A 24,901-nucleotide genomic window follows, 5' to 3' on the forward strand; every position below is an offset into this window, starting at 1 on the left:
CCATCTTGCAAATTGGGGCAGTTTGAGCTCATGAAGACACACTGCATAGGTATTTTGTAAAGTATGGGGGGTCTATATGCACTTGTGCTTGCTGCAGGCAATGTTTGTGGTAACATAAGGGAAGTCAACAGTAAAACTCAGCCCACCAGACTATAGAGCAGTACAACAAACTGACAAAAAGGCCCACGCACTGACCTGTCAGACTAGCCCTTTCTGGTATTGCTGGATTGCCCCATAGGCTAGTCCGAACAAGACATAAGGCCCTCATTTTGAACATGGCGGGATAGCCCGCCGCCGACCATGCTGACAGGCGACAGAAGACCACCAGTGGCGGCGGCAGGCATCCCACAATATAATGATGCCTAAAGCCTCACAGCCATTGATGGCGGTGAGGGCCGCCATGTGCCATAAGGCCCTCATTTTGAACATGGCGGGATAGCCCGCCACCGACAACGCTGACGGTCGACAGAAGACCGCCAGTGGCAGCGGCAGGCATCCCACAATATAATGATGCCTAAAGCCTCACAGCCATTGATGGCGGTGAGGGCCGCCATGTGCCATAAGGCCCTCATTTTGAACATGGCGGGATAGCCCGCCGCCGACCACGCTGACGGTCGACAGAAGACCGCCAGTGGCAGCGGCAGGCATCCCACAATATAATGATGCCTAAAGCCTCACAGCCATTGATGGCGGTGAGGGCCGCAATGTGCCATGATGGCAGTCAGTGTTGGGGGTGGATGCTGCTCCACCCTCACTGCCACGTCAGTCCAGACACCACCACGCCTAAAATGATGCAGTTATAGGCGTGGCAGTGTATGGAGGCATGGCAATGCCAGTGGAGCAGCATCCAAAGAGCCCATTCCCTTCCGGAGCAGCGCAACGGGACAGTTAAGTGCTGTCTGAGAGGGAAGGGGGAGGGTGTGTGTGTGTGTGTGAGTGTGAGTGCATGGAGGTGTGCGTGAGTGTTTGTGAAGGAGGGATGTGTGTCTGAGTGTATGAATGCATGTGTGCATGTAGGTGTATGGGTGCATGAGGATGTGGGGGGTTGGGGTTTGGGGGGACCTGTATGTGGGGGGGTGGGGGATGGTGAGGGGGGATCTGGGAGGGCTACATGGAGATTCGGGGGAGGAGGGTTGGGGGTCAGTTTTCGGGAGGTGGGGGTGGTTCTAGGGGCTTGTGGGGTGGGTAGGGGTTAGCAGCAAGAGTGGGGGGGGCTGATGTGTCACATGCAGGTGACAGGAATTATAATTCCTGTCACCTGTATGCTTTCTACCAGGGATTACCTGGCAGGGTAGCTCGCCAGGAAATCCCTGGTGGAAAAGGGATCATAATCCCACTGCCGGTCCAGCCTCCACCGCCGCGTCGAATGTGCCTACCGTCGGCCCGGGGGTCGATTCTGGCCTGGCGGTGGGTGGTAGAGAACTGGCTGCTTTGCACCCAGTTCACTACTGTGTTCAGAATATGGCGGTCTGGACTGCTATGCCGTTGGCAGTAATATTAGCGGTAATGACCGCCAGCATGGCGGTCATTACCACCATGTTCATAATGACCACTTTTGTCCAAAGTCTTGCTTGTTTAGCTGTATCTAAGACTTAGTACAGACACACAGTTAATGTAACCTGGAGACAGTACTTAAAGCACATTGTTTTCGGTGAAGTTGGTTTATCCACACTGCTGAGTGAATGATTGGTTTCTGGGTAACCTGTCTTCCAACTGGAATTGTTTTGTCCATACTATGCAGTGATTGGTTGATTCTGGGCAGAGCTAGCTTCTAGGCAGATTTGATTTATCCTGGGCACTGAATGAATGATTGGTTTCTGGGTAACTTGTCTTCCGACTGGAATTATTTTGTCCATAGTACGGGGTGAATGGTTGATTCTGGGCAGAGCTGGCTGCTACGTAGATTTGATTTATCCTGGGCACTGAGTGAATGGTTGGATTCTGGGTGGAGTTGGTATAAGCCCAGTACTGGGTGACTGGTTGGCTTCTGGGTGGGGTTTGCATTTTCCCAGTACCGGATGGATAGTTGGCGTCTATGTGGAGTCAGTGTATTCCCATTAATGGATAAATGGTTGGCTTGTGTGTAAAGGAGGTTTAACCACAATATGGAGAAGGTGATTGACTTCTGGGTGAAGCTGGTTTGCCCCTAACACTGGGTGAAAGTTTGAGTTCTACCTCCGGTTTGGATTGTATTTGTGTGCAGTACTGAGTAAATGGTTGGCTTGTGTGTGGAGTTGGTGTATCCACAATACTGTATGAATGTTTGGCTTCTATCTTCCGTGTGGAACTGGTTTGTGTGCAGTAGTGGGTCAATAGTTGGCTTGTAAATGCCTGGCTTCTGTGTGGTGTTAGTGTAACCCCAATACTGTGTGAATGTTTGGCTTCTAGTTTCTGTACGGAGTTTGCGTGCGGTAGGGGGTCAATGGTTGGTTTGTGTGAGGAGTTGGAGTTAGTCGAGTACTGTGTAAATGTTTGGCTTCTAGCTTCTGTGTGGAGTTGTGGAGTTGGTTTGTGTGCAGTAGTGGGCCAATGGTTGGCTTGTGCAGCCCTAGTACCGGGTGAAATGCTTTTAGCTTCTGTTTGGAGTTGGTTTGTGTGCAGTACTGAGTAAATGGTTGGCGTCTCTGTGGAGTTGGTGTATCCCCGAAATGGTTGTGAATGTTTACCTTCTAGTTTCTGTGTGGAGTTTGTTTGTGTGCAGTGGTGGGTCAATGGTTGGCTTGTGTGAGAAGTTGTTGTTAGCCGATTACTGTTTGAATGTTTGCCTTCTAGCTTCTGTGTGGAGTTGGTTTGTGTGCAGTAGTGAGCCAGTGGTTGGCCTGTGTAGCCCTAGTACTGGGTGAATTGTTGGCTTTTATCTTCTGTTTGGAGCTGGTTTGTGTGCAGTACTGAGTAAAATGGTTGGCTTCTGTGTGGAGGTGATGTATCGCCAATGCTGTGTGAATGTTTGCCTCCTAGCTTCTGTGTGGAGTTGGTTTGTGTGCAGTATTGGGTCAGTTGTCGGCTTGTTTAGCCGCAGTAGTTTGTGAATGTTTAGCTTCTAGTTTCTGTGTGGAGTTTGTTTGTGGGCAGTGGTGGGTCAGTGGTTGGCTTGTGTGAGGAGTTGTTGTTAGCCCATTACTGTGTGAATATTTCCCTTCTAGCTTCCGTGTGGAGTTGGTTTGTGTGCAGTTGTGGGCTAGTGGTTGGTTTGTGTAGCCCTAGTGCTGGATGAATGATTGGCTTTTAGATTCTGTTTGGAGTTGGTTTGTGTGCAGTAGTGGGTCAATGGTTGGTTTCTTTATGGAACTGCTGTAGCCCCAATACTGTGTGAATGTTTGCCTTCTAACGTCTGTGTGGAATTGGTTTGTGTGCAGTAGTGGGCCAATGGTTGGCTTGTGTAGCCCTAGTTCTAAGTGAATGGTTGGCTTTTAGCTTCTGTTTGGAGTTTGTTTGTGTGCAGTAGTGGGTCAATGGTTGGCTTCTTTGTGGAATTGGTGTATCCCCAATACGGTGTGAATGTTTGCCTTCTAACTTCTGTGTGGAGTTGGTTTGTGTGCAGTGGTGGGTCAGTGGTTGGCTTGTGTGAGGAGTTGTTGTTAGCCGATTACTGTGTGAATATTTCCTTTCTAGCTTCTGTGAGGAGTTGGATTGTGTGCAGTTGTGGGCCAGTGGTTGGTTTGTGTAGCCCTAGTGCTGGATGAATGGTTGGCTTTTAGATTCTGCTTGGAGTTGGTTTGTGTGCAGTAGTGGGTCAATGGTTGGCTTCTTTGTGGAATTGGTGTATCCCCAATACGGTGTGAATGTTTGCCTTCTAACTTCTGTGTGGAGTTGGTTTGTGTGCAGTACTGGGTCAATGGCTGGCTTGTGTGAGAAGCTGGTGTACCCAGTATTGGGTGAATGTTTGCCTCTAGCTTCTGCATGGAGTTAATCCCCAGTAGTGGGTGATTGGTTGGCTTCTGTGTGGAATCATTGTATCACCACCTACTGGGTGAAGACAATCCATAGTACCTAGAACTAGGTGGAGACAGTTTGTTGCCAGGAATGGGTGAATTGTTGCCTTTTGGGTTGAATTTCTGCTGTCAATCACATTTTATTTCTTTCTCCTCCCCTCAGCTCTGGTGGTTGGCACCCTGAGCCAGGATTTCCAGAAGCTGCACGGCTGTGCCCAAGGGAGCTGCTACCCGGCCACAGGGGACCTGCTGGTTGGCCGAGCGGATAAACTCAAGGCATCGTCCACCTGTGGCCTGAGGAGGTCACGGCCATACTGCATAGTCAGCCATCTGCAGGTGAGTGGTTCCTGGCCAGCAGTGCACTCATGCCACAGGACTGGGATGTGTGCTGGGGGTTAGGTTGCTGACTGTGCAGGCAAACTTCTTATGCTGGCTTATTCCCTTGAATCAACTGTCTGATCCTGGGCAAACCAGCCGCCCCTCTTTATTAGCAGTCAGAAATGATCTGCTTGCTTACATTTCCTTCTTTGGAAAACACACCCTTTTAACAAGCTCCTTTGGTGCTGGCCGCGTCATTAATACTTTGTTACTGCAACTCTAAGTTATGAAGATTGCTGTAAACGCAGGGGTGTTATAAAATAGAAATATAATTTGCTGACTGTATTAATGCATACATTCCTATTTTATTGTAATCGAAGTTTGCTTCAACCCAGCTGCAACACAATAACCTTATTTTGCTGCAGATTCTATATTAAGTGCTATTTGACCCTTCATTTTTCATCTTTTTTGTATATTGTAGACCTTATATATATATATATATATATATATATATATATATATATATATATATATATATATATATATATATATATATATAGGAGAAATCCTGCTATTTATACACCTGATGCTCTCACTACCACAAGACTTTACGTAATCTCCATGGCTTTAGCTGCAGTGTGCTTTGTTTCACCCTACAAGCTGCACAGTGCATGGACATCACTGTAGCCCACATTCTCTCTGATTTAATGAGACGCTTATTATATTGTAGCCAAGCACTCTGTTCAGCTTCCTTAAAACCCTCCCTTGTTAGACGCCTGTTTTTATTCTCCTACCCCCAGAGGTATTTTTTCCTAGAGTTTTGTGCAGTGCTAGCATTTCACTCTACGGCGGCTTCAAGCGCTGAGTTCTATGGTTGTCTGGCAGGGTTACGTCTGCGTGTTCTTCCATAGACAACAGAGCTGTGTGTGTTGATGGAGTGAGATCATTGCATGGTCTTTCTTCTGAAGACTTCCTGGGGTAGTTATGGCCATCTGGAGGGCAAGACTGTAGTGGGTCAATGAAGGCAGATGAAGGGTGGTTAGACATCAGTCAAGGGGTATTAAAGGTATCCAGTCCAGCTTTCCTTTATTGCTGCCTTCTGCTTCTTCGGACGCTGTGTTGGTCTTTCTATTGTAACCAAACCTGAGGTTGTCTTCTCATTCTCTTCCGTCGCTCCATTTCAGTGTCCGAGGAGTTAGGCCATTGTGTTATACTCGGTTATTTCCACTGCTGTGTGCTTCACCTTAAACTGGGCATCCATCTTTGCTCCATCAATTGATGGTCCCACCGGGTCCCCTTAAGATGATGAACAGGTTCAAAGGCTCTTCTGAGCAATTGGGTTCTCAGTGGTTTGCATGTGGTTGGTTGCTGCCTTCAGGGTTAGATGTAGAGTACTGGAGAAGTTTCAGACTTGAACCTCACGGGGCATGCCCCGATGCTTATACCATCTATATTGTGGTTGGTACATTGAGGGAATGGGTACCAAGTAAGAATCTCTGGATGCATCTAGCATGGGCCAGTGTTTGCACATAATCTGCTCTCAAACGTTTGTAGACTTTGTGCACTGTGCAGAGAACCTTGAGTTGTATTTCTGGCTCAGCTCTTAGACAGTGAAGTGCTTTTATTTGTGCTTTTATTTTTATTTTTTTAAATATTTTATTGGTTTTATATTTCAGATATACATTACAAGCTATAAATTTGCCAACAACAGGATCCCATTTATCTGCATAGGAAACATACAAAAACCCCAAACCCCACGCTTAGACACGTCTCGGAACACTACATAACATTCAGTATCATTACTTGCTGCATTGGCTGGAAACTTTAGCGTGTGTTCAGTAGCTGGGGGGGTGCGCATGCGCGGCCAGTGTGGGCCTTTTACTGCTGATTCTATCCCAAGTGTCGCCAAGTAGTGGCCTTGCATGGGCTCGATTACAGCAGGTGGTGACGGAGGTTAAGTGTTTACCCTATGTGTTATTGATATTCTTGCACTGGTGAGCTGGACAGCTGTCAGTGCGGGGGGGGGTTTACCGAGCCCGTTAAATGGTGGCGAGCCGCGCGTCGAGTTGTGCTTCCGCGGGGGGGTGCGTAGGCGGAGTTGTGCTGTGCGTGTTCATTCTGTGTATTCCCCGGTTCATGGGGGCTTATCATCGTTTTTGGCCTCAAGTTTGGTTACCAATGTTTCCCAGGCGACGCACCCTGTGTGTTGTTGACCCTCTCGCGCCAGCTTCTTTAGTACCTGGTACTCCGTGCGGGCCCAGCGTAGTGTGAGGGTGTACCAGGAATTCTGATCGGGTGCTTTGGGCGCTTTCCAGTGCATTGCTATCAGTCTTTTATACATCAAACAGGCTAGGTCCACAAATTTGTGCAGGTGTCTTTGTTTTTTAGATCTTGACCTCAGCCCCAGTAGGCAGGACTTGGGGTCCACTGCCAATACAAGACCCGTCAGTTCAGAGATCCCTTGAACCACCTCCATCCATGCTTTTTGTTTGCTAGGGCACTCCCAGACCATGTGGTAGAAGTGTGCTGATGGCGCTTTACATCTAGGGCATGTCGGCTCCGTGTCGGGGAACATTCGCTTTATCCTGGCTGGGGACAAATATGTTTGATGTGTGAAGTTGAACTGGGTGTACCTAAATCTGGGGTTCCTTGACACTCCTCGGGCATAATACAGAGCTTTCGGCCATTCTGCTTGTGGGATCGGGTCAGGGAGAACGGTGTTCCATCTCTCCCTAGCCCTCTCCATGTGTGGCACGGGGGGCTTGTTAAGGATTTTGTACAGGCTTGATGTTACTTTTATTTGGGCATCATATTGTAGTATATGATGAATTACAGGGGAGGAATCTGGTTCTGAGGTACCTGCCCCCCACGTGTTTTTAATTGCATGGCATATGGCGTGGTATGCCAGAAATTGGCCGGGGTTCACCTCGGTGAGGGCCTGTATAGCCTCGAACGCCATTAGCTTGCCGTCTTCAAAACAGTCGCCCACTGTCTGTGCGCCTGCCTCTGTCCACGCAGTCGACGATTGCGTACCGGCCCCGGTCCACCCCGGGAGGTGGTCCAGCGGGATGTACGGGGAGTAGGGGAGCATGTTGCCCCCACTTTGTACATATTTAGCCCAGCATGCATGCGCCACTGCCAGCAGTGGATTGACAGATTCCACCTTGGGTCGTTTGGATGACAGCCACCTTAGCAGGGGGGTCCCTTTTAACCAGGACTCCAGCCGCACGGACTCTGCCAGCGCCGGTCTGTGGATCCAATTCTGAACCCACTGCAGCTGTGCAGCTGCGTAGTAGTGTTCGAAGTTGGGGGCTCCCAGGCCACCCACGTCCACTGGTCGTTGCAGAGTGGTTAGAGCCACTCGCGCTCTGCCCCCACCCCAGATGAGTTGCAGCAGCGCTGTATTCAAATTACCAAAGAAGCTTTTGGGGATAATGATAGGCAAGGCCGCGAAATAGTATAAAAGCCTAGGCAAAATCAGCATGTTCGCGATCGCCACCTTCCGTGGAGGCGAAAGCGGTAGCTTGTTCCAAAATCGCAGCGAGCCTTTTATGGAGGCCAGCGCCCTCCCCAAATTCCCGTCTCTGAAATCCTCTGTGTTATGGTATATATTTATCCTGAGGTATTTAAACGTTTCAAAGCACCATTTCAGGCGCACCAGCGGGGCGGCCCCCTGTCTTTCAGGTGACCACTTTACTAGCGGGAACGCACATGACTTTTCCCAGTTTACCACTAGACCTGACAGGTCTCCGAACTCAGCCAGTAGTGACATTACTGAGGGTACCACCTCGTTGCCTTTCCGGATATATATTAAGGCATCGTCTGCATATAGCGAGATTGCATGATGGATACCGTTCCTGACTATTCCCCAGCTTTGTTCCATGGAGCGTACTCTTGCCGCTAATGGTTCCATTGCTATAGCAAACAATAGCGGGGAGAGGGGGCAGCCCTGTCTCGTGCCCCTAGTGATCAAAAAACTGTCGGAGATCACACCGCCCGTCTTCACCCTGGCTTGTGGGCTGGAATACAGTGTCCGGACCCAGTGTGTGTAATTGGGGCCTATTCCCATTCGTCGCATTGTGGCCAGGAGGAAGTCCCACTCCAGCGTGTCAAACGCCTTTTCGATATCTAGCGATAGCACCATTTCTTCGTATGCATCTGGGGGGGTGTCTCCCATTATGCTCAGTAATCTACAGATATTCAAGAAGGTGTTCCTCTTTGGTATAAAACCATTTTGGTCGTCATGTATTAGGGTGTGTATGATGGGGGCTAGTCTGTTTGCCAATATTTTGCCCAGTATTTTGCAGTCTAAGTTTAAGAGCGATAGTGATCTGTAGGATTTGACATCTGTGGGGTCACGGCCCTGTTTGGGGAGCACCACTATCATGGCTTCTCTCTGGGATGTGGGCAGGCATTCATTGGCCCACACTTCTTCGAACACCTTCAGCAGGTGGGGCTTTAGGCAGGATGAATAGGCAGTGTAATACTCCAACGGGAGGCCGTCTATGCCAGGCGCTTTGTTCCTGGGCATCTGCGCTAGGGCTAATTCTATTTCTCCGACTGTCATGGGAGCTTCAAGTGATTCCCTGTCAGCTTGAGATAACTGCGGCAGGAGAGAGCCCGCGAGAAAGGACTTGAGTTGCGGAGAAGTGCATGAGGTGCGTTTGGTATATAAGTTTGAGTAATATTCTCTAAACGTTCCGTTTATCTCAGCTTGTGTAGTGGCCATGCCGTGTGCGTCAACGCGTATGGCCCCGATAGGGGATTGCTGTCTATCCTCACGCAGCAGCCACGCCAGCATTCTGCCCGATCTATCCCCTTCTGTTTGCAGATGCATTAGATTATAATTATAGTCGTGACAACGGAGTTTGCTGTCAGCATCGTTGTATTTTGAGCGCCTTTCTTTGAGCACTGTGTGAGGGATTTCCCCTTGCGCTACTGCTGTTTCTGCCGCTCTAAGCTCCTTTTCTAGCTTGACGATTTCCGCCTGCAAGGTGCGTCTTACTCCCCACGTGGAGGATATGCATAGCCCGCGAACCACTACTTTGTGGGCATCCCACTCTACCGCTCGTGAGTTTGCGGTTAAGGCATTTGTTTCCCAGTATTGGCTTAATGTGGATTTCAGTGTTTCGGCGAATGCCTGGTCTTGTAAAGCTTACACTTGCAGTCGCCACGTAGGGATCGCCTGACGTGTCCTACCCCAGTCCAATGTTACTCTCAGTGGTGCGTGGTCTGACAGTGTCTTCGCTAGGTATTCTGACTCACTGACCAGTGCTCCTATGTCCTGGGTGCCCCATATTATATCTATTCTAGTGTGGGCTTTGTGTGGGGCTGAGTAGAATGAGTATTCCCTCTGTTGCACATGACCTAAGCGCCATATGTCGTATAGTCTCATATTGCCTGCCCATAGCTGCAAGGGACCTGGGGTTTTCCTATTTGCTATCGAGCTCGCTTGGGCATGGGATCTGTCCAGTGTTACAGTTGGTGTGCTATTGAAGTCTCCGCCCCAGAGGGCCGGAGCCAATGGATTTGTCAATAGTGTCGGCGTGAGAGTGCCCAGGAAACCTACAATCCCATTGTTTGGAGCGTATATACCGACTACAGCTAACTGTCTGCCATCCAACTGGCCTTCCACTACCACGTATCTGCCTCCCTGGTCTATTTTGTGTGCCGTTAGGAGGAATGGGACCCCAGCTGCGATCCAGATCAACACACCCCTCGCGAAAGCTGAGTACGTAGTGCCTACCAACTGGCCTCCCCACCTCGCGCGTAGCTCCCACAAGTCCGCTTCCAGCATATGCGTCTCTTGTAAAATAGCAATGTGTACTCCTAGTCGCCTAAGGCGTGCGTGCAATCTGGACCGTTTACTCAGCGCTCCCAGGCCCCTCACATTCCATGTTACTACGACATACTGGTTTTTGTTAATTCTCCCGTGAGGCGCCATGAGGGTTTATGAGATATGTCTCTGTGCTTGGGTTCCTGTCCTTAAGCTTGGCCCTCCTGGTCACTGCCCCTCTGGCAGAGCTGTTTGTTAAGGGGGACGTGTGCAGCAGTGTTCCCTGTGCTTTGAGTCAATCTGGCGCATGCATTTTTACTAGATTACTAACCCCAACCACCCCAAATGGATCCCCAACCCTTCTAACATCTTGTGTGAAACTACTAAACCCGTAAGTGTGTGAAAAAAACCGTATCCGATTGGATTTCCGTGGTGGAGTTATCTTATCTACCAGATGTGGCTCTTTTGCGGGGCTCACATCTTTCCGCAGACTTAGGGGGTCATTCCGACCCTGGCGGCCGGCGGTATGTTGGCGGTAACACCGCCAACAGGCTGGCGGTGTTCCGCCAGCAATTCTGACCGTGGCGGAAAAGCCACGGTCATACCGCCGGCCCCTCCACTTTCCCGCCAGGCTTCGGCCTGGCGGGCATAATCCCCAGGGCAGCGGTGCAAGCACCGCTGCCCTGGGGATTATGAGTCCCCGACCGCCAGCCTGTCCGTGGCGGTAAACACCGCCATTGAAAGGCTGGCGGTAAGGGGACTGGGGGTGCCCCTGGGGGCCCCTGCACTGCCCATGCACTTGGCATGGGCAGTGCAGGGGCCCCCAGGCATAGCTCCATCGCGCATTTGAAATGCGCGACGGGTGCTACTGCACCCGCTGCACATCAACATTGCCGCCGGCTCTATTATGAGCCGGCGGCAATGTTGATGTGCCATTTCCGCTGGCCCAGCGGAAATGTCAGAATAGGGAGGCATGAATACCGCCGGCAATGGCGGTATTCTGTCTCCCCCGGCCTCGGCGGTCTGGAGAAAAGACCGCCGAGTTCAGAATGACCCCCTTAGTCTGCTGATACCATTGGGCGCCCCGGGATGTGAGTCCGCTCCCCCCTCCGCCCCCGCGCCCCACGCGTCATCCCCTGAAGCACACTGCAACAGATAACTATAAATTTATACAAAAGATACTTGTTACCGGGGGCGCATACTCTTCGGCCTCCGCCGCCGCCCGGAGCCCCCGGTGGCTTCCGGGTTCAACCAATGTTAGTGCCAACGGGCAGGCGAGACAGTTGTGTGTGGTTAAAGTTCGTCCGTGGATCTGGGGGTGACCCTCGGCCCACCTAGCTCTCCTGTTATTGTGGATACGGAGCTGGCCGTGTCAGAGTCCGTGCCCATCTCTGGGGGCTTCCTAGCAGTCGCGAAGTTGCTTTGCATGAGTAAGGGAGTCTCTTTCAGTACTCTTGCTCTTTCTTCTGCTACTTGTTGGTCGTTAGGTTGGCCCCTGGCGCGCCTCCTGGACCCCTTTCTTGAGGCAGAGGTTAGCCATTCCTCATCACCTTCCGCATCCTCCCGGGGGCGGGCGAGGCCCCTGGTGTGCAGCCATGTCCAAGCGTCCTCATGAGAGGTGAATATGTGGGTGCGGTCCTCCGATACCACTCTTAGTTTTGCAGGGAACAACAAAGCGTACTTAATATTATGTTCACGCAGACGCTGCTTGATTTTAACATAGGAGTTACGTTGACTCTGCACCTCCTGTGTAAAGACCGGATATGCATTGATGATCGAGTCCTCGTAATTATATGGGCCTTTGTTGCGGAACTGTTGTAAAATTGTGTCTCGGTCCCTGTAATTTAGAAATCTAGCGATCAGTGGTCTAGGCGGTTGGCCTGGGGCCTGAGGTCTGCCCAGGATTCTGTACGCCCGTTCCACGGAGAAGAACTTGGATGGAGCTCCGTTTAACACCTCCTTGATTAGCCATTGTTCCAGGGATATTTCCGAGTCTGGTTGCCGCATATTTTCTGGAAACCCCAGGAAGCATATGTTGTTGCGACGCGCTCTACTCTCCGTCTCCTCCGATCTCCTCCGGAGCACTTTCAGCTCTGCATCTAGGTGCTGGATCTGTTTTTGATTATCTTGAGCCATAGGGGTTAGGTCGGAGAGCCCTTCTTCAGCCGTTTTCACTCTTTCCGCCAATTTACGGTGGTCCACTCGTAAGAGATTCAGGTCTTGTGAGACTGCATCTATTCTGTTTTCCAAGGAGGATTTAGTATCCATGATCGCCTGTAGTACTTTCTCAAACTGTGCAGAGTGTGACATGAGAGTATTTTCTAGTGACTGTAGGGACGGGTTTGTCTGCTGGTCATTGGGTGTTGCTCCAAGAGTGTTGCGGTCCAGGTTCTTGGATGATTTGGACCTGCCAGCCATTGTGGCTGCCTGGTAAGTGCCTTGTGGGGTGTCGCTGCGCTCGGCTTGGCGTTATCCTCTTGTCGGTCTGGCCTTTTGCCTTTTGTTCTCGGTGTGACGTGTGCTTTTTTACGCTCCAGGTTTGACGTTGGCTAATAGAGCTAAGAGGGAACTTATTCTTAGCTTTTGAGTGACCAGTTCGTACGGCTGTGTGCTCGCGGGGTGGAGCGGTGGCCGCCAACTCACCCGTCGATCTCAGTGTTGGGTCGCCCCAGGATTATGTGTTGCACCCCTTGCAGGGTTGAGTCCCATGTGCATTAAGTTGGGATGCCGGTCCCCCCAGGGGCAGCTACGGAGTCAGGCAGCAGCAGCCCATTGAAGTGCTTTTAAAGCAGGCTTTGCAGGATCACATTTCTCAGATTCAGGCTGATCCTGGCCGCTTGATTTTGCTTTCTTTGTGGGTGTCTGTAAGTTTATTGGGGATGTTGATGGACCCCAAGCACATCATCACAGGGCTCCTTATCGCTTCAACGCAGTGGTTGGTATAAATAAATTGTGCCATCACACCAAGCAGTGTGGCTATTGCTCTCCCAGCACCAATATCTCAGGTTTGTTACCCTTCTGGCCAAGAAAGCCCCTTCATCCAGATGTGAAGATGGTCAATATTTATATATATATATAATTATTTGGGAATAACTGACTTGCGTTCCAGATGAAGGGGATTTTAGATAACTGTGGTGAAATCCTTCATTTAAGCAAGAATGTTTAATGACCTGTGTCAACTGACATAAGTTAATAGTGGCCAACAGAGGTGAGAGGGAGAAATTCTATGACATGCCGCACTAGACCACGGGCTTGGTCAATTCAGGTCACGCAAATCATATTCATTGGCTTTGGTTCTTGAAGAGTGGGTGCCCTTAATCACAGTGTTCTTATAGAGCTCTGGGCAATACTTTAAAGCAACCCATGGGATGCTTAGGGTACAGCAAATCATCATCTGATTAAATAAGAGCTTGTCCGAAATCACATTCCTTCTTGCATTCTATCTATTAGTTTGTTGAACTGCAGAGTGTTGTGAGGTGAAACAAATCAAGGATCATTGGTGCTAGTCCACCCAAATTCACACTTCTTTAATATTTGCCCAGATGGTCTCTATTCTTCTCATTGGTAGGAGATTCGGAATTGTCAAAATCTGGCTAGGATGTGTGAGCCAACAATGTGTTTTTGTGTGCAAAATGAGTATTGATTGAATGCTTGAAGGGGCCCAATCACAATTAATTTTAGGGTAGACATGTTTGTTTTTGTGATGTTTAGAACAAGTGTGGGAAAAATATCTACTAGCAAGATGCGGTGATCGCACACCCACTAAGTTTGTCACCATGGGTGTATAATATCACTTTTGTTATGATAGAGTTAATGCTTTATATAAATAGTTGTTGAATTGCACAACCTTTTCATAATAATGCTTCTTGTTCTTTGATATAGTCCTTGCTATCGTTGGTTTACGATCATATAAGTTCATCCATTCTTCATAATACGCTGTTGTACTATTCCACTCTTATCATTTCATTCACTTTATTTCACCCCCACGTTGTAATGCTTCCCGCATTACAATACCACACACTTTTATTATTACCCATGTCATGATACTCCCTAGTTTTATTCAGTACCGCTTGAATTACTAGACTACCTCCTTTACAATATGTACTTTTTGCTATCAGCCTTTTTCGTATAACTTCTCCATCATGGAAGCCTAACAGGTGAGTTACTGTGGACCTGCCTGCAGCATCTATAACTAATGAGATTCAGTAAATAGGCTGTTTCCATCATCCTAGACTTTGCCACTAGACAGTAAATTTACCAACGAATAAACAACTGTTTTGAAATTCTATTGCTTCTATTTGCTTGGAGTCTCATGACTGGCTTTCCAGTGTATACCACGCTGTGCACAAAGCCCTCCTTAACTTTTCATTTGTCTATCTCTATGACAGTGGGTCAAGGTTGAGAAGTGGAAGACATGATCTGGATTTGAGAATTTCATTTTTTGTTGGTCTCCCCTTCTTACATTCTAGGAAGACAAGAAGTGCTTTGTGTGTGACTCAAGAAGACCATACGACCCTCTCTACAACCCCATCAGTCACCGCATCGAAAATGTCATCACCACCTTTGCACCGCACCGCAAGAAGGCCTGGTGGCAATCTGAAAATGGTAAGAGAAGGTGTGCTCCGTGTGCACTGAAATAGGTCTCTTTAACTCAGTCCTGCATATGAAGAATTTCAAACAATGATTCCAGAATGTCCCTTTTACTAAGATGTCTGATTAGATTTAGATTCAATGAAGGGACTTTCTTTCATAATGTTAGGTTGGGATTTTTTGCTCCAGAATGCTCCGTAGTTTACTGATGTCTGATTGGATTTCAGACTTCACAATATCCCTCTGTTTGATGGCATTTGCATGCATTTTTATTTGCAATGATCCTTTGCTTAACAGTGTCTGGTTAGATTTTTAGATTTTAGTATGCCCCTTACCTTAATGATGTCAGGTAGGGATTTAGATTTCAAAATTCACTTTTCTCAGATTGTGCCTTCTTGGGATTTAGATTTCAGAATGTCCCTTTGAAGATAACAGATTTGGTTTAGATTTAAAAATGTCTCCTTTTTGATGATATCTGTTGGGCTTTAGATTATCTAATGTCACCATTAATTAATGACCTCTGGTTGGGTTTTAGATTCCATATTTTGTCTTTGATTGATATCTGGTTGGGTTTTCCAGAAGTTTTCTTTCGGATTATGTCTGGTTGGGTTTTAGACTCCTTTATGTCTCTTTAACAGATGCCCTGGGTGTCTGTTTGTTCGATGGAGTCATGTTGTGTTTTCCCTAAAGTTTCTTTCTTTGATAATGTCTACTTGTGTTTCAATGAATAACCATTTTAACAATGAGTAAGGTGTGCATGTAGGGCTTGGCTGGCCTTCAAGAATACAAGGAACTTACTAACAGGGCCTGTGGCCGACCATCGGCTGAGCACAGCCAAAAGTTGTGCTCAGTGGAAGAGTTGGGTGAATAAGATAAAAAAAAACAGAAATTCATTGAAAACAACAAAGGTTAAAGTTATGTTATAGTTAGGTATGTTAACAATATTTTACTTCCTGTAAAAAAAAAGAGCTCTAGAAATTCACGCCGAAACCAAAGTTAAAGTAATTTAATAGTTAGGTATTGGAAAGTGTTACAACTTACGATTAAAAACTAAAAACGCACTGAAATTTACCACTTATACCTCAGTGAGCTAACTATAACTTGCACCCCCGCCATGCACTGGTTATGATCTTTAATATTACATCACTGATGGCTTCTCCTATTACATCATTGATTTCATCATTGATGACATCATCCAAAGAGTATAAAAGTTTTTTATAAGCTTTTCATTCTGGGAGGAAAGACTTTTCTACCACCTCTGTGGACGTAACCTTTTGCAACATGCAGGACATGACAATGTCTGTGAAAACAAGAAGAATATGTTGTGACATTTTTACTTCTGGAAAATAACGAAAGGCCATATCAAGGGGCAAGATGGACACACACTGTTTCCCGGAGCTATGTGGGGGGCCAAAAGGCCTGAAGTCTCTCTCCTGCTGGCTAGAGAGGGCCACCAGGAACAAAAGGACACCAAAAGCCTCCAAAAGCTGAAGGGGGGGGTCAGAGAAAGTGGCAAAAGAAGCTTTGTCCCCTGGGAGACAGGTGCGTGTAACGATTCGCTTCATGATGGTTCCTCAACCTTTGAGCAGGGCCAAGGCCGTAGGGGCAGCGCAAGAAAGGAATCAAAAACATGGAGGGGGCTTGCGTGGAGGACCCTCCACACAAGTCCACTTGCTCCTGGGGTGCAACATCTCCCCAACAGCCGATGCAACGAAGGACGAAATGAGCACCAGCACATCCTTTTCCTGTCTATCCCTGTGACCCATCAGCCTAGCGACCCAGAACGAAGCGATCAGGACGGATGCTCCATGCATCCCACCTTGCTCCTGTCAGGGTGGTGGCAGAGCCATGGGAAACAGCGTCAAGTCTCCCACCTGCGCTGACTGCAGGCAGGAAGAACTCTTTCACTTCTATGAAGAGTCAGCGGCTTCCACTGGAAATATTGGATGTGGATGGCCCAAGCTGGACTGTCGGGCCTTGTTGCTTTGAGGCTGCATATAAAATACGTAGGCATTGGGAATGGAGTGCCCCATAAGCCCTTGTGAGGGCCTACAAGATTTGGATATTTGCTCCCCTTGGTGCCCCGAAAGGGCAGGAGCACACCCAAAGTCAAGTAGAGTGTTTGTGGGGCTGCCAGGAATTCAGCAGTCCCCATAGGAGCCCACATAAAGAGGTATCATCTTCTGCCCTAATTCTCTCAGGGGGTCACATTTATGACCCCAGGAGAAGTTTGTGTCTGTTTCAAGCCTTCCTGGAGCTTGGACTTTTGTGCAGAGAGCCGTGTGGAGCCCCCTGTTGGTAGGTCCTAAGGCTGTACTTGCAGCATGTTAAGAATAGAAGAACTTATGTTCATATTTATTGAAAGTGTAATGTTTAATTGACAATGACAAGATTGACCTCATACTTTATATTTTGTGAGTAAGGCTATAGGAATATTTTATTGACTATCACCAGGTGAACAGTGAGTCTTTACATGTCCTAATGATTGTCACTGTAAGGTGATGCCATCTCTACCAGTTCTGATAGTATTGCAGAGGTCTGTTACAATATGTTTCTTCTTGTACGAATGTGGTGACACCCTGACAAAACCCACAGGCCTACCTTTCAATAACTACATTTGCTTACATTATGTCTGGTGTAAATGGGGTTATCATGGTCTTAGGGTTCAGAGCTCGCTAGGTGTGATGACTGATGGTGTCACATAGGTCTTTTCACCTACCTACTTGTACTTATTTGTAAAAGGATGCGCACCATTACGTAGTGCCTGTGTAATAAAATATTTTCCTTCTTATAGGTAAAGCATGGACTGGACTGTAGTTTACTGAGTGTTGTTTGTTGTGTGCCTGCAAGCTGGGGTACTAGCCCACACTACCTCCCCTGAGTAGGCCATGGATTGATCTGACTCGCTAACCTTAGAGAGTCAAGTGCTACTACAGGGTACTTGGTTACCAGTAGACTAAATGCTGTGGAGTTATTACTTGTGAGGGGATCACATCCTTCACAACAAAGAGCCCACTTTCATATTTTACTCATGTAACATACCACTACGTCCCACCACAGTTTTAGTTAGGACCATGTGTCCAAGGAAAAGCAGTTTTTTTTGGTTTGCTTATAACTTTGGCGTGTTTGATGAATCTTCAGAAAACTTTCCAAAAAAGGTTCTTCCACCTCAGCTGCTTTGGGGAAAGTTTCAGGATGATGTGTCAAGCAGGGACCCCATCCCCTGGGACACTGCTTTTTCTGCCCTGGACACTACAGGCATACCCTGCCCGCACTCTCCCAAGCCTAAAACAGAACTTTGCTCACCCCAGCAGGAGCAGTAAAAAATGCAGCTCCCACGTAGGCGGAGCAAAGGAAGGGTGCGGGCTCCCGCCAGCATCTAGTATGATGCTGGCAGGGGAGCTGGCTGGATCTCTGGGTGTGTTGGGGCTCCCCTCGCAGCCACCAACAAAGCCAGGATTGTGGGTGCCCCAGGTGGGCATCGGGGCACACACCAAAAATGTTTTAAATGTCCGGCTCCCACTAGGGGATCCAGCAGGGGCCTTCGTAGCCTGGAGCTCCCCCCACAGCCCTAACAAAATCTAGCTTGGGGGTGGCCCAGGTTATATATGTGCTGGCTCCTTGATAAAGCCAATAGATCCACCGCTTTTTTCATTTTGACGCCTTGATAAAGCCAGGTGGTCTGCCTTACTTAAAATTACACCTTTCTATTGTTACATGACATAGCCAGCCGCTCGTGGCAGCGAGAGGTTGGATGTAGGACCTGGCCGCAGGCAAGCACCTGCGGACAATTGCACTTCACGGATGGCTCAAGGCCATGTATAGCAGGGTTTGGACGCAAGCGGGGGGTTGGGTGCAGGACCTGCGGCCAGCCCCCCACTATGAACAGCTGAAGGCTGTATGTGGCTGGGTTTGGGTGCAGGCAGGTGGGTTGGTTGCATCTCCATGCTAGACATAGCAATCTACATATCACTAAATTCACTGAAAAAAACAAAGGTTAAAGTGATGTTATAGTTAGAAATTGTATTAATACATTACTTTATATTTTTAAAAAACTTAGAAATTCGCTGAAAAACCAAAGGTTAGGGGAATGTTAAGCAAAAATGTTAGTTAAAACATACTGTTTTAATTCAGCAAAATCACTGAAATTCACCAGGTATAGTAATCCCAAGTATTATAACTCGTGCCCCGAAGTAACTATAACTCACGTTCTTGCCATGCACTGCTTACCTCATAGATCACGTCAGTCATGACATGTTCTAGTACATCATTGACAACATCACCACAACATCTGAAATAACATCATTGATAACACCTCTGCATGGCGGGGCTATTTGACAAATAGATGACCTCTTATTTGGCTGATTTGTACAAAGTACAACCAGAACACACGGACAAATCTCGGCTTCCTCGCTGAAATTGTTTTATCTTAGGCAAATGTTTTATTTCATCAATTTTTGTTCTTCGTTATCGCGTATGAAAGAACTTTTGTGAGTCCAGACTTGCAGTTGTACAAAAATATCATGTTTAATTAGTACTTAAGTAATTTTCCCAATTAGTGTCATAGCTTCCATGTGTTAAAGAAATACACTTTTTTTTAATTGAAGAGACGGTCGTCACATTTGAGGTTTGATTTACATAGCAAATATTTTCAGGGCTCTGCATCTGTAGTGCCTGAGGGGACAGTTTGACAGCACTAGACATCTGCACTCGCAGGCGACCCATGGTGTTTTCTGCGGAGACAGTGAGGACTTTATAGGAAAATAACATTCTGATGTGTGTTATATGAATATAATACAAGGCTGACCGTCACGTGTTCTACATATGCTACATGTTCACGTGCCATATTTCCAGGCAGAAAATGTTGTGTTTGACACTCGGGGCCATCTTACGGATTTTGGGGGCCCTGGTCAGACATATTTTGTGGTCCCCTGTTTGGAGCAGCTTTGAATTTATGATCTAATTTCAGCTGTTTCCTACCCTCTTTGGCCAGGTCACTGACAATGCACAGACATACTGCGCCAAATTTTTAATGTTTTTATATCTAATATTCATGTATAGTGAAGTGTGCTTTTTTAATATTGTAACACAGCAGCAGTTTACTAATATTACTGCACATAATCTCTGTGAAATCCCCCATTTCTCATATATGAGGTTCTGTTTTGAGCTTAAAGGAACCTTTTTTCATGGATGGTGCAGGAAAACCTAAACACAACATTTCTCTGCAAAATGCCTATATTAGACTCTCACACGTCCAAACCAAAACCAAATTAAAGGAAAACGGTATTTAAAACAATCTGTTAAAGAATTTTTCAAGGTCATCAGGGTTAGACTCTGCAGAACAGAGCTGGCTCTATCAGGGGCCCCTGAAAGGCTGGGGCCCCGGGCAAGAGCCCACTTTGCCCAGGCCTTAAAATCTCTCTGCGTTGCTGACATTTACCTTCGAGTCTAGCTTCACTTACCAGATGTCTCGCGCACTTCCTCATCCCTGCCAGGGCCCTGCCCACACCCCGTGCGCCTTGGCGCCCACCTCTTGGCACTCAGCACTCTTACATCCTCTCCTCCTGCTATTTCCTTCCCGTGACCTTTACAGCAGCTCGTGGCGGGTTCTATTCTAGTTCTCGCCCTTGCTGGGGGTCGCCCTTCCGCTACGTGACACCGCCCTAGCCCTCCAGGCCCCCCGGGATGCCAGGTCCAGCAGCAGCCACACGTGAGGCCGGAGGGGGGCGTGCCTGGGGCCAGCTGGTCTCTGCCGAGAAGCGCCCACACAAAATGTACCCACGATGATAGCTCATTAGAAAGGGAATTCCATCATCTATCTGGATATGCTGCTAGTAAACCGTGTTCTGTGAAGTGTGTTATTTTTTATTTAATGTTTTTACAAAATGTGTTCAGCTGAACACTGGCCAGTAATTTGGCATCAACGCGCAACATTTAAATGTCACTTTCGAGGGAGTTGCACCACTTTAATATCACACTATTCGTGGAAGTTTGTGAACAAAGTTAGGCTGTTTTTGCAGTTTTTATATAGCGCAAACTGGACCCGAAGGTATCGGAGCGCTTTACACAAACATCAGTTACGTTACACAAGGACACATTCAGATTTGCTAGCACGGGGACACTGAGCGATTTGCCCAGAATCACAGGATGTTCAGCCGACGCCGAGACTCGAACCTGGTTCCCCAGCTCCAAAGTCTGTAGCTCTGCAAATCTGAACTGATCACCACAAAACTGAACTCAAAAACTCTGTGGTCTGCTGATGTATGAGTGAATAATTGGCCCAGTGTGGTACTGCAGTCTCTCAAGGCAATATTTCACCCCCCCCCGGGGAATCCTGAGCCTCAGACAAGGCATTTCCTACCACTTGGTTGACCCAGTTGGCTGGATGGTTGGACAGCCCCAGAAGAGGGCAGAGGTGAACACAGATGTCCCTGGGGGCCGGAAATGTCGACCTGCGGGTCAACCCACCAATCCCAGACTGTCAGGCGAAGAGAGCGGCCATCTTTGTTATGGGATAATGTCTTTGATTGTTGAGTTATTTTGAGATATTTAGGTCACAAACACAGGCAATGCTGTTAGCTGCGTGGACTGGAACACTAGCGTTTGATCACAAATAAAAAGCGACACATTCCCTCTCCTGAACCAGTTGTTTGTGGTCGAAAGCAATCTTTTACCTGTGCGCCATTCTGTGTTGAAAAACATAGGGGTTTGTGCGCCCCCCCCGTGCGTCACATTTTGGGACACTCCGGCAGCACATAGTGCAGGCCAATATCTACAAAGCCACGTAAAGCCACTTTACATTGTTTATCGTAGTTGTAGATGAGGTAGCTGCGTTGCCTTACACTGCATCAGGGAGGTGTTCCATGGTCGTTGCGGTGGGTTTTCCCACACAACACCCATAGATTTTGACGCAGCCCCAGATTTACAAGACGCTGTAAACCTGGGAATGCGTCAGAAACTTACACCTCTTCATTGTACGCACAAGGAGAAATATCTTTGTTTCTTATCGTTTTTTTCTCTTTCTATGTGTGCTGCATTTACACCACACACATAGAAGCAGGCTGTGCTGCCCCGCGCCACGGGGCTTGTTAATAAGCCACAGAGAATCTAAGACTGGGTAAGGCACCACGCCTACCTGCCCCACACCTTTCATGTCTGTCTTCACACCAAGCTGTGCTCAGTCTCCAAATTAACACGCTGGCCAAGTACTTAAACCCTCTGTCATATTAAAGCCTTTTAAAAATCCAACTGATTTTCTTCTAATAAATGGGTTCATTTGCTGAAAGGCGGCATCCCATGAACGTACCTCCAAGTATGGCCAAGGTGGTTCTTGCCCACCCTGCCGAGTTGTGAGGTGACTGGTGGTCTGGTAGATAACAGTTCAAGGGTACAGGACTCTTCTTAGCTGCACGCCTAGGCACATATTTACAAGACAGTGGTACAGGGCGGTGCAACAAATAGCCTTGCAGCGCTACCCAGCACCACAGGGAAAGGGCAGAAATGCATCAAATTTACAAAATACGATGCATTTCTGTCCTGTCCCCCCCGTACCGGTGCCCTTTTGGCTGGCTAGTGCCAATGCAGGCTCGTCTGCATTGCTGGCAGGATTATTTTTGTGCAGGAAGGTGCACCCTCCTGCACAAAAATAATCTGTGGAGCCGTTTTCCTCTTAAACAAGGAGAAATAAAGATATTTCTTCTTGTTGCCCTTCCCCTGCGGAGGCGTATGGTTTTGACGCATTCCGAGATTTACATAGACTGGGAAGGCATAAAAACCCATGGGTGTTGTGTGGGGAAACCCACAGCAACGCCTCCCTGATGCAGAGAAAGGCAATGCAGTGACTTGCGCTCCGTTACGTTACTCCGTACTCCGACTTTGCATGGCCTCATAGATACGGGTCTACACTCTGCAATGGCGCGTGGGGCTTGTAAATATGCCCCCTGGTGAGGAGGGCCCCCTCTGCCTCTCCTCTGCAACGGGCTCTTGATTCACCTGTAACTGGGGTCCTCGCTTATCTTGGCGGGGCAGACCACCCATTCTGCCTCTCTGGCATTTTCCCAGTGGGCTGCAGACTAGCTTGGTGCTTTCAGAGCTAGATGGGTTGCCATCATGACCTAACCATGCATCTGTGACCACAATGTAATCCCGTCTCACGCAGGGGCACCCTATAATCCATAGACTAAGGGTAATATGTTATACTATCAAACAGGTGTTCTGCTAGGAATTCCTCAGATGGGAAAAATATTTTTTAAAACAAGTTATGGTACCCATTAGCATAACTTGTTTTTAAAAAAACTTTTTCCCATCTGAGGTATTCCTAGCAGAACACCTGTTTGATAGCACATCGTAACCCCAGCCTCCTGCAGTGAGGGGTTGGTTTTAACATGTTTTCCTGGGCTGATTGCAAATTCCGGTCTAGCGCTGTATTTCGGTGAAATACCTGTGTACATGTGTGTGTGGTTTACATGTATACGACCTGAGTGGAGGGTGTTCATTTGGGACACCGTGTACATGGCTGCAAAGCTGGAGATTCCCTGGCATTCTGTTCTGTGTCCTCAAAGGATGTGATAGACCGCCAGTGACCTTTCTTGGGGCTCACCTGCCCAGTGATGGAGTTATCTAGTGAGTGCATGGAGGACAGGTAGGGGACAGCACTGAGGCCCCGGTCTCTGTAATAAAAACACAAAACCCTCCCAGGCTCGAATTACGAGCAACCTCCAACAGACAAAGGTAAAGTTTTTGGCCTGAGAGAAACAGATTTTGCTTTTGAGAAATAACTTCTCAGGCAGTATTTATTAACCAAAGAATAGCATTAAAAGCATTTTGATCATCTTCACACAATGTACATATTTTTAAAAAAATGTAAAAGAGTTAAAGAACTTCTGTACATTGGAATCACCTGTCCGCATCGCTGAAGTCACCTCTGGCCACTCTGCTCGCCCTTTGAGCATTGGCACATTGACTTGGGAGCCCGAGTGCTATCCTAGGGGGATCCTCCCGCCCCAGACATTTTTTGTGTTTGTTTTTGAAACTTTATTTAAGTTTCAGATTAAATATGTACTAACAGTACGATTTTACGGAGCAATAAGATATGAGTTATTTAGCCATTTAGACAGTATATCTATAAGCCTACAGGATTTTGATATTACAGATGTCAGCGAGTCAGCCCTGCTCTCCATCCTTGTATACAGACTCTCTCTTCCCTCACCGTAATCAACAAGTTGGAAGCAAGTAGCTTCGAATGACCAATTTCAGATACCTCCACCAGTGCCGGTGGCGACTGGCGCGTCATCCGCTTTTGGCAACTCCTCCAAAGACCGTCTCCATGAATTCCCTCACTACCACCGTCGAGCAGCGTCCCTCATCTCTCCATAGTCCCTCTCTGACATACATTTCATTTTTTTATAGCGCTTTTCATAGCTCACTCCCACAAAATCCTGTGATCAGCATGGTGCAGGTTCTTTGCAGCAGGCACATTAATCCTCTGCGCTACTTTATGATGAGTCAATACTGCCACTGGACAAAACTCCAGTCTCTCACCCTTAGGAACATTAATCACCAGAATTATCTTGACATTTTTATTTGTGCCTGAAAACTGCTGCACACACAAGGAAGTTCACATGCTTTTAAACCAATAAGTTATTTTTCAACTTAGCGTCCCAGTGCCTAATTTGTGCTTGTTGTTTCTGGTGCTGAGCACCGGCACGGGGCTTATTCTTCTGTCTCAAGCATTTACTGCGGGCAAAAGGCACATATGGGAAAGACGGAAGAAGGGAAAAACGAAAAAGCGTCACAAAGGGAGAAAGTAGAAAGTTGCAAGAGTGAGCTGAAGGGGCAGGGAGTGTCTGTAAATGGATTAAAGAGGACCGAGATGGCTTCAGGATTACGCCGCCTCAGAATTCAGTGCTCGCACATTTAATTGCAGGAGTCGTGTGTTTAAGAGGAGGGCTTTGGGCACCGGCACGTTTTTATTTACAAATTAAGCACTGCAGCGCCCCCACCAACGTCAGCACCAGGTGCAGCTGCACCGGTCGCACTGCTTTAAAGCCAAACCTGATCTCCACACTGGCACATATATGGACCTGTGAAAAATAATGACTTTCACTGTCCACACACTTACGATACACCCTTTGGTTGATTCTCGGTTTAACTTCTTGAAGGGTCCATCTATATTTCAGTCTATGGGTTGAATTTCTGCAGATGTCTCAGCAGAGTTCTCGTCGTGGGCCGCATCTTGCAGTAATGTCTCTCACTTAGTACTGAGAGGCTCCTAAAGCAGGTCGTG

General features: G+C 47.7%; 1 protein-coding gene across 3 annotated transcripts in view; it reads left to right on the forward strand.

Moving 5' to 3' along the window:
- Positions 1 to 24,901, forward strand: part of LOC138258879 (laminin subunit beta-2-like) — a 431,858-nt gene that overhangs the window by 82,612 nt on the left and 324,345 nt on the right. For all 3 annotated transcript variants that reach the window (XM_069206185.1, XM_069206187.1, XM_069206186.1), the window contains exons 3-4: positions 4,096 to 4,268; positions 14,496 to 14,631. In XM_069206185.1, coding sequence (XP_069062286.1) covers positions 4,096 to 4,268; positions 14,496 to 14,631 — 309 coding nt within the window. The remainder of the gene's footprint in view (positions 1 to 4,095; positions 4,269 to 14,495; positions 14,632 to 24,901) is intronic.

The sequence above is a fragment of the Pleurodeles waltl genome, chromosome 9 (assembly GCF_031143425.1).
Source record: "Pleurodeles waltl isolate 20211129_DDA chromosome 9, aPleWal1.hap1.20221129, whole genome shotgun sequence".
Classification (NCBI taxonomy): Eukaryota; Metazoa; Chordata; class Amphibia; order Caudata; family Salamandridae; genus Pleurodeles; species Pleurodeles waltl.